The sequence below is a fragment of the Gambusia affinis genome, linkage group LG13 (assembly GCF_019740435.1).
Source record: "Gambusia affinis linkage group LG13, SWU_Gaff_1.0, whole genome shotgun sequence".
Lineage (NCBI taxonomy): Eukaryota > Metazoa > Chordata > Actinopteri > Cyprinodontiformes > Poeciliidae > Gambusia > Gambusia affinis.
In genome coordinates, this window is record NC_057880.1 from 24,383,604 (window position 1) to 24,393,834 (window position 10,231).

A 10,231-nucleotide genomic window follows, 5' to 3' on the forward strand; every position below is an offset into this window, starting at 1 on the left:
TTGCCTTTTCTAGAGTACAAAGTGTAAAATACCTGATCAAAGTGGGAGCTTGTGGAAAGTAAACGTCCAAATTTGTAACCTTTAAAGAACAGCTGCATCGGACAGAGGATAATTAGATTCACTGAGACAGAGTCTTTAAATCCTGTCTTCTGGAACTCTCCAGTCGTCGTGGTCTCTGTGGCGCCAGGTCTTCACACGCTCACAGGATATGTAAAGACTTCAATAACGAGCCATTATCCCCCAATCATCGGGATCGATCGGGCGTTAACAAGGGGCTCTACATATGCAAATTGAGGCGAGTGGCCGGGGCAGCTATAAAACCTTGGCTGCAGGTCGGGAGCCGCCACAGCACGTTCTCCTGTGACATTTGGTGGATTTACAGGCCACTGAGCAGCAGCACCGTGGACATGGTGAAATACTTTTCCGTGGACTGGTTGGCGCAGAGCCACAACAGTGGCTCAGCGAAGGAGGGGCAAAGAGCTTCCCCTGCGCACAGACCTCATGTTCTCTGCATGGTGCAGCCGAGCGCACCGGCTTTTGGTAAAGGTTACCTGCAGCCAAAACCCAAGTCGTCAAAGGCCGCTAAGCAGGGAGGGTCAGATGAGGTCAGAGAACCGCAGAGCTCCCGCGTCGGCTCACCTTTGCATCCAGCAGACTGTTCCTCCCCAAGTAACCTTCTGAATCAATTAATATTTTTTTATGTTTTTGGTAAAAGTTTCATATTTGTAACTGTTTTTTTTCTGTCTTCAGTTTCTGAAATGAGCGGGTATTCCTCCGGGTACGAGAGCGAAGCGGCATCCTCCGAGTGGCCCTCAGTGGATGAAGGGAATGAGGCGGAGAAAGACGCGCCGCAGCGCCGAGTGCGCACCAAGTTCACTCCGGAGCAGATCAGCAGGCTGGAAAAGATCTTCAGCAAACACAAATACCTGGACGCAGGAGAGAGGGTGAAGACGGCACAGAAGCTGAACCTCACAGAAACTCAGGTAAAATGCAAACACAGCGTGTATAAAAGGATAATTAATGAGGCAGGTGGATTAGTTTCCCCGGTAAAGCGCCCTGGATATTAAATTCAAACTTTTGCTTCTTCTGCAGGTCAGGACTTGGTTCCAGAACAGGCGGATGAAGCTGAAACGGGAAGTCCAGGACTACCTCGCCCCCCAGGTGTCCTTCCAGCCTCTGCACCCGGTTCAGTACCACCCCGTGCCCGCGCAGCAGGCCCACTACACAGCATCCGGCCGCGGCCTTTACCCGCTGCCCGTCCCGCAGCTGGTCCTGGCGGAGCAGCTGACTCCTCACCCCGCGTCTCAGCTCATGATCCGGCATCCACATTTCTACTGAACAAACTCCCACAAGAGACTCTTCATTCCGACAGAGACACTTATAATCCCAAAACGTGATATCCAATTTGTAAGAATTTTGTACAGACTTTGTATAATTACAAAAATATCTATTTATAATAATTAAATAAAGCAATTCATCTATATTGAAGCAATGATTATGGTGTTTTCTTCAGCTTTTTGTCGCTACAGCTACATTTGAGAGATAAAGTTGATGATATAATCTTTATTGCGGGATCAGCTTCACATGAATGGATCATCCTGTCTTTCATCTTAAAGGGAAGGTGAAGAAACCACTGATAAAGATGACTAAAGGTTCTCAGTGTATGGATCTTTTGATTCAGTCCCAGTTCAAAGATGTCAACAATAAATGAAACCAGAGTGGATTATTCAATGTAAATAGAGTAAAACATGAATCTTACAATGAGGTTTTATTAGGTGTCGGCAAAAGGTTAGAATCCTTTGTTTCTGCTTTCAGAAGGTCTGTTTGTTCCCATTCCTGCACTTCAAAGAGCAGCTAACTGGGAGATCATGGTTGACAATTAGGCATAATTAAGACACTCATTGATGAGTTTACATTTACCACAGGAGTCCCCAGGCCTGGCTCCAGAGAGTCTGGCATTTCGTTTGACCAGAGGATATGACCTAAGGAGATCTATGCAAAGTCTGAAACCTCCAATAAAACAGTCGATTAGCTAATGAGATTCTCGGACAGAAAACAGGATTTGCAACAAACTTGACATCGAAAAACAGTAATAAATGACCAGTCATGGGGTCAAATATTTAGTTTACCTGATTAGATAATAAGTGACAGGTTTTATTATAAGTTTCATGGCTGTGCCAAACAGTTACTTCTGTTTCCACATTTTTCATTTTACAGCCACTAACTTTATTACTTTTAATCCCCCAGGGGGATTTTATTGAATAGACCGATAAAAAGTAGTGGATGTTCTTTGAAGGCATCAAAGGTTGATCCATCAGCTGGAAACAAAAAGAATATGACACAAAACAGATTTAACAAAACGCTGTCAATCACCGAAACGGACGGAAAAACTCAGGAGAAAACCTGTTATGGGCTGAAAAAGACCCAAGTTTCTGATTCATCTGAACTTAGTGATGGCTTAGATCAAAACACATTCATGTGTTACAATGGTCCAGTCAAAGTACAGACTTACATTTGATTGAGAATCAGGGACAAGACTTCAGAATATAGTGCACATATTAGCTCTCAGCTGAATTTGATTGATTTTGTGACCAATTTGAATAACGTTTTGTAACGTTCCCTTTCCCTCCACCTCCTGCTTTTGCACTACTTTGTGTTGGTCTGTTACATAAAACCCTCCAATTATTGTATCTCAGTATGTTTGTAAAGTGACAAAAACATGCAAAAGTGCAAAGGGTGTGTATACTTTTGCAAGGCAGTGTACCTGGGCGGGGGTGATGGGGATTAACTCCCCTGAGGCAAACGTCTTGTTCTCAAAGGTAAACAAAGATCAAACGGAACGTTCTCACTTTCCATCATTGTTTTCTAACCCTCCTCATCCCAACATAACAAAGGTTTCACCTGCAGGTTGGCTGATGGTCCCACAGCTGGGCGCTTTCATCTGCGACAGCATGGAAGTCTCTAATTGTGGAGAACATTTTCTAATAAATAAGCAACTCAGTCCAATCGGGCAATAACACAAAAACAAGTTTGCGGGAGAAAAATAAACGGGGTTTCTTGCGTAATTTTAGGATTCTAAAGCGAACTGACCGACACGTATCTTTCAATCCATTTATGCAAACAGTATTCAGACTGAGATACCAGCCAACTTATACTCAGACTCACTGGCGCCGAGAAGGTAAAGAAAAACTCCAGCCTGACCTTCTGCTCGGGTCTCTTTGCATATGTAAACAAAGAAGCGTGACGCTCCCGCATAGCGCTCACATTCAGACAAATGTTTCAAAGCGTCATGGTGAATTTCTGCGCTTTCCAGAATACTAGGAGATAACTGCACACAGGACGCTGAAATGTAGCGTTGGATAAGCCAGTACTCCCTGACCTCGGGCTGATAGTCAGTTAGCTGATAAACGTTGTCTCTAGTGACGGGATCAATCAGGGCTTTTGTGTGCGGATTGATTAGGAGTAAATTAATTAGCTCTGCTTTCTCTGTTCCAGCAACGACAGCACCTCTGTTTGGCCTGGTTGGGAGAGCGATGAGGGGACATGAGAACCAGACTCAACTGTGCAGAAACACCAGTAGGAAGCACTAAGCCTGGTTGTAAGGAGAAGTTAACTTTTCTTAAACATTTTTATCTCACAAAGTTTTGGGGTGGGAGTTAAAGTTTCTTGCTACTAACTCCGTTCTTCAGTTTTCTGGTGTCTGTATCTTGCATTTTTAAACGCGTTTCCACATTCAGATGATGAAACTGAAACGGAAGCTCGTCGTGATGATCTTTGTTCCGTTTCAGCACCCTGCTGAGCGGACAGCTCCCGCCTGTCCCGCAACCCGCCCACCCAACGCACCAACCCGCCATGTCACTCTTTAGGTTAATAACTCTCTGGCTAATAACATGGGAACAAACTTTTGTTTTCACATGTATGAAATGAACATAACTCGGGGTGAAAAGACAACGCGTTAATAACATCTGAACTGGCAAACAGTCGCCACTTTGACAGACCTGAAAGCCTCCAAATGCTGCAGGCGAATATCTCCAGCTGGTAGCTCTGCTCTCCTTCCACTGCGGGTAAATTTGCATCTTGAATGTGAGATCAAAGGCGAAAATATCAACGAGGTCATTGAGATATATTGAGTTTCTATTGTGTGGCCACTGAGGACTTCGCACTTCCCCGAAAGCCACAGAAGGATGGCGCCCTCCAGTCTGCCAGAGGTGTATATTGCCTCTCTTTCAAGTCATTTTCTGACCTGAGCTAAATAAGTGACGGATGGAGTCACTCTGACAAACCACTGTTCCTGTTTTCTCAACTTTGGAAAAGCAAAAAGCTGCTCCTGATTGTGTGAGTAATCTGATTACATCTGATTACGTGTCCACCAGTACCGGTACGAATCCAGAGCCACCTTCTGACATTTATTTATTTATTTTTGTTTTGTTTTGACTAGAGATGAGACAGTGGACATTCAAAATACATTACATGTATATCTCATAGCTCATGTAACAAAATACACGAGCTTGCATGTATTTTGACACTTGTGTAATTTTCTTTTTAGTGTTCAACAATACTTAAGTCGATCAGTAAAAGTGTATATATATACAAATGTATATATATCTTGCTCATGTTTCAACTAAGTTTACGAAAATTTCACAACTTTTCTTTATAATCCTCCCTTAATTTTTGGATGTGTAATTTATTTTGTATATTTATTGAATTAGTTAATGTTTTGTGAGGTGTTTTTCTCCTTTTAAATCACTTTGAACACTCATGCGTATTTTCTAAATTACTTTTAACAAATTTATTGATTTATAAAAAAAATTTTTTCCTCACGGCCAATTATTGCCGTCATTTCAACATCTGCAGACCATTTTACATACTATTTTACTGTCCACTAAGCCTCTACTGGGATCTAAACACTTACATTTTTATTTAAAAATAACAGTAAAGATTAAAATACTCTATAGTGTGATTAAAACTGTTGTTTTTTATTGGTTTAAAGCAGCAATACTGAGGAAATTGTCTGAGCATCATTGCTCTTCAGAGTTGCCCAAAATATTACCTTGTGAACCTCGACCCCCGTCAATAATACTGAAAAATAAACACTGAAATATAAAATAACAAAAATATCAGTGAGGATTTTCAGAGAAACAGGTTCTTTATTTAATACAATAATAAAGCAAAAATGTCAGAGACAAACAGAAGACAAGATGAATGATTATGCAGAACAATCAACTCCACATCCATAAGTGAGCAAAAGCAAACAGAGCCATAATAATAGGTCGTTTCTATAAATGAAAAGCAGTTACTGGAGACATGCACTTTGTTTTCTGTTACTGTTTAAATGTTTTCAGTTTTCACTACAGTTTCACGTCAGGCTGCAAGGCTTTCATGAAAGTGGCTGCAGAAGTGAATGCCGCTGGTTGAGCTCGGTTGGGTGGAATACCTCTGCAGCCCCATTTTCCCATGCCTTATGCCTCTTTAAAGTTATGTCTCAAAGAAGTATATGCATAGGAAAAAGGAACAGCGAGTGGAACAAGCCCTGCCGCAACATGCTGAAACCTGCAAACTGGCATAGAGAAAAACGTTTGAGTTAACAGAACAAAACGATTAAAAAACCTCTCTCTGCAGAACGTTTCTAAAATTCACAACCCAGCTTTGAAATAAAGCCGTGCTGCAAAACTTTTCCAAGTTTTCAATTTGTCATTTTAATTAAAATGATTAGTGGGAGGTGTGCAGAGAACTTACCCCCTGAGCATCCAGACGAGTCTCCTCTGGGAAGGCACCTCCTGTTGCCCATTTATGCCTCACAAGGACCTTGAAGATGTTTAGCGGAGACAGAATAGCTGTCGTCTGTGCTCACTCAGCAGTCCTCCTCTCCTCTGCCTCCAGCCATGGGAGCACACCTGGAGAACAGCAAACACTCGCCTTGTTACACTTTTACCTTCAGCTCAAATTCCTCAGAAAACATCTCAATTATTCTCCCAGTTTAACAATGAAGCTGTTACAGTTATTATCTCCTATCTGACACACAAGCTGCGGACGTCAGAGGCAACCGAGAAGAGAAACATTGAGGACAACTTGTTCCTGCATTGGAAAAGTTTCTTATCTCTTCAGCTTTTTTTTTCTCCCTTCTCTCCCTTCCTCCACTCACACATGCCTTTTAGCCCTCAAGGTCTCTAGACAAGGACTCTCAGAAGTGAGACACTGACACAGGCACGCACAGTCTCTCATACTGCGTGGGGTGCAGCGGGAGTGTTTTGGCATGTCAAGGCCAGTGCAGCCGTCTGAAGATGGAACTCTGCTCTGTTCCTCCATGGCAGCATTCATAGCAGGGCATCGTATATCACAAGGTTTGGTCAGGGATAATCTATCTTCAACTTGAGCTGAGATCATGTCACATCGCAATCTACAGAGCTGATTCACAAAGATTCAGCTCAGAGCTGAAAAGTTCCTATTGTGATTCTAGTGAACTACTGTTTGTTCTGCATTGCAAAGAGAGAGAAGTTAACCATTTATTATGCAAGTAAACTAAAACTCAACTAAAATAGACTCAATAAAGAAGTGCAAAACTTTGCTGAATGTGTTCTTTAGTTTAAGCACATAGAGTGTCCTCATACAAATTTAAATGTCTGAGATGGATTGTAGAAATAGGCTACATAAAAAAAATGTAAAAATACAATTCATATATACAGCACTTTGCAAAACTTGTCATTTTTCCACATTTCATCCACATCTAAGCCAAAGTATTGAACAGAATCTGCTGCATATTTCTTCACAGGTCCCTCTTGAAGATGAGATCTTGATCTCAATGGGGTTTTTACTTGGTTAAATAAAGGAAATAATTTAAAAAATAGTAAAAAGATGCCTCCCTGTTCCAGGTGAAAGTCTTATGTGTGTGTCTCTGCCAGCATTACACATCTACAGATCAAAGTTTGTGTCCATTCTTCTTTGCAAAATAGCTTAACTCCAGTCGGATTTGATGGGGAGCATTTGTGAAAGTCAGTTTTCAAGTTATGCTCTGAACTTTAACGAGGCCATTTTAACACCATTTTATGTCGTTTTGATCTAGACGATTCTATTATTGCACTGGCTGCATGTTTACAACCTCTGCCTCAGTGTGTAGCTTTGGGATTAACAAGCATTTTGCATTTCAACTCGGCATCGCTCATGTTTAGAATACAAAGCTTAAAGACAACGTCTATAGACCACCCCATGGGGGCAGGAGTTGCAAACTTGGCAGCTGACCAAGGTCAAACATGGTCTGTATAATGCTGTATCCATTCAAACACAAAACTATATTTGGTCACGGTCTGATGAGCGGGGGCATATTTGTGCAGCGTGCATGTAGTTTGCATTCCCTGCTGCTTTGGAGAAATATGTTTCAAATAGGAGGTGAAGGATTATACCTCAGTTCCTTACCTTCTGCAAAATAAACATCTAAAAAAGTAACAAGTGTTATTTCAGTCTCTGCAGCAATCCTCCCTTCAACCGCCAACAATCGACTCCTTTCCAGATGGTCTCAGGAGGGCCCAGCTTTTAATTGGAGCCTCTTCAACACGCAGCTCTTACAATCCACTCTTGTTTTGCTGCAGAGTGTTTCGTTTGAGAGGCGGCAAATTTGCAGAGTTAAGCAGAAATGTCTCGCTGAACACGGAAATAATAATAATAACAAAAAAAAGAGGCAACAGTAGTTGCTTGTTCGTTTGAACCCACCTGCCACGGAGCCAGAGAGAGTTCACTCTGCACATTTCATTTAGGGGGATGCAGTCTGACAGGACAAGGGAACACAACACACCGAATCACAACACAGGAAGCAAACTGTAGATCCTCTTAAGGCTTCAATTGGCAATTTGGAAGATCTGTCATGTTCATTAACTGCAAGGACGGGTTAGGTGTTATCTGCAAACACTGTCTGACTCAAACATGCCCATTGCTTGTAGGAATGGAAACAAATTACTTGTAGGAGAAATAAAAATGCATTACGCTCCGACTGAATTTCTCCTGTTAAGAATGAGGACTGTTTGTTTCTGTTTACTGGGAATGTTACAGTAAGATGCTACTTAAAACAGCCTTCAAAGAGGCTGTTTGCCATGAATTCTGCAGCCGTCGGCAAGAGCAGAGAAGCAATTTCTTTATTTTTGCTGAACAATAACAACCCTTAGGGTAGACATGAAAGATAAAATAAAAAAACAAAGAATGAGCAATTCAACTTTTGTTTGCAGGTAGTAACAATGCCGTATGCACTATGTGGCACCTCTGGTAAACATGAGGAAAACCCCTTAAAATAAATTCCTCCTTTATTACATTGTGATCCCATGCTCAAGAATTAAGAAAAACTAAGTCTGCAATGTGAGTGCATTTACTCAGTGAGGAAAAAACATCCCCCATAGTAATAAATATGGAAAAAAAAATCACAAACCCCATGAAAAATTCACAAAGTTGGAGTTTAAAAAGAGATTTTTTACTATTCCTCTATAGAAAGTTTCATCAGACCAAAGCTCTTCAAGCTTGAGGGCCCTAAAAGTCATTTTTGCCCTCAGTCCAGATAAATAAAACTTGTTTAGAGCCGCAAATGTTACATGACCTTTAGATAAAAGACGACTTGTGATTTTTGATTAACACCTTCTGTTTTTATTTCTCTTTTTAGGTTTTAACTCTGCAGTATGTAACTTTTACAAAAATAATTTTTTCACAAATTATATGACTTATACTAAACTGTAACAACACAACAGTAATTTTAGTAGATATATATATAAAAAAACTTTTTTTCAATGAAAACTACATGATGCAAAGTAAAACAAAACTTTTCAGGAAAGTTTCTTGAGATGAAATGCTGTGAGTTGGTGCTATATTAATAAACTGGATTGAATAGAAAGAAAGAACTTTGATTTGGAAAGATTTTTTGTTGTCTTTAACAACTTAGAAAGCAAAATGCTTGGTCATTGATAGATTTGTTCTTCTTTTTTCTGACCAAGACCACAGTGGCTGTGACTCATGTTTCTTAGTCTGCTCACTTGAAAACAAATGGTGTCACAAGCACGGTGCAGTTTCATCAGTGCTAAAGGAGTTTTGATTTTACTAAAGTGACTCAGCTGTTAGAAATCTCAGAGGTTTTTCTTGGAAAATGGAACAATCACTTCTGCCTGAATCACAAACTTTTTAAAATCAAATTAAAACGAGCTGCATTTCGATGAACTGTGAACAATCACAGTATGATCAGAGGTGTTGTAAATGCTTGCAAGCTTGTTTGAGGCTCTTGTCTCATTATTCTCAACACAAACAAGTGCATATTTGTAAATTGGAGATTAACTTGAGAGATGCAATTGTGAGATCACAACATGTGGAAAAGTTCAAGGGGTGTGAATATTTTTTCAAGGAACTGTAAACATCAGGCATCATGGACACAGTGGAGAAATATTTCTCATCTTTCATTTATTCAAATAGAGAAAATGTATGAAAAGAGAAATATTTGTTAGTATTACTGGAAGGGGAAATCTGTGTAACATTCAGATCTACTCTTTATCTTTATCTTTATCTTTTCTCTCTCTTTTAGATTTAGCAAAACTGCAAATAAAGACAATACAGTTCTCAATCATATTTTAAACTAGAGTTGGTGGCACACTGACATTTTCTCCTTTTAAATATTACATTTATTGGAAAGCAAGACATTCAGTTTGCACAAGACATATAAACAATTATAAAAGTTTCACAAAACTTTTATAATTGACAGAAAAAAACAGCAGAGACTTGCTGCAAATGTTAGCCTCTCGTTATTTAAATGACTACAAAAATCAAAAGGATCTTCACTCTCTTTCAGCTTTTAAGCATAAACCACAGAAACAGATATCTAAACCCTAAAGCGATTGTTGATTTGGAGAAAAACTGCACTGACTACAGTGTAACAATGGCAGCTTCAGTCTTCAATAACAATGTAAACTATTCTGGTCCAAGGGCATGCAGATACAGAATGCCTTCAAAGCTTAAGCTGCTTTTTTCTAGCATTCCTCAGTCATGAACATTTCGCTTCATTGCTGCAGGCCTTCATCTGCAGCATTTATCTCTATTCACTTGCTTCTATAAACACTATGAGAATTTTAACATCGCCTCCATCCCTTTCCCTTGTTGTGATGCTAGAGACGCAGTCAAACAGATGGAGACGACGGTGGCAGAGGGGGTTTGTGTCCCTGAGCCCACTGTAGTAGGGGGCCAATCTGCATCAGGCAGAGGGACTGACAGAATA

General features: G+C 40.4%; 1 protein-coding gene and 1 long non-coding RNA gene across 2 annotated transcripts; one reads left to right on the forward strand and one right to left on the reverse strand.

Annotated features, from left to right (window-relative positions):
• The first annotated feature begins 312 nt into the window (after positions 1-312).
• Positions 313-1,368, forward strand: LOC122842453 (homeobox protein vent1-like). Its single transcript, XM_044136346.1, has 3 exons — positions 313-669; positions 751-983; positions 1,093-1,368. Exons 1-3 carry the CDS (start codon positions 408-410, stop codon positions 1,336-1,338), a joined length of 741 nt encoding a protein of 246 aa, XP_043992281.1. The 5' UTR covers positions 313-407; the 3' UTR covers positions 1,339-1,368.
• Positions 1,369-5,127: 3,759 nt separating this feature from the next.
• LOC122842357 lies at positions 5,128-6,086 on the reverse strand. Its single transcript, XR_006372539.1, has 2 exons — positions 5,737-6,086; positions 5,128-5,557 (listed from the first exon to the last, which is right to left on the reverse strand). It is a non-coding gene; the product is annotated as an uncharacterized LOC122842357 (long non-coding RNA).
• Positions 6,087-10,231: the final 4,145 nt, after the last annotated feature.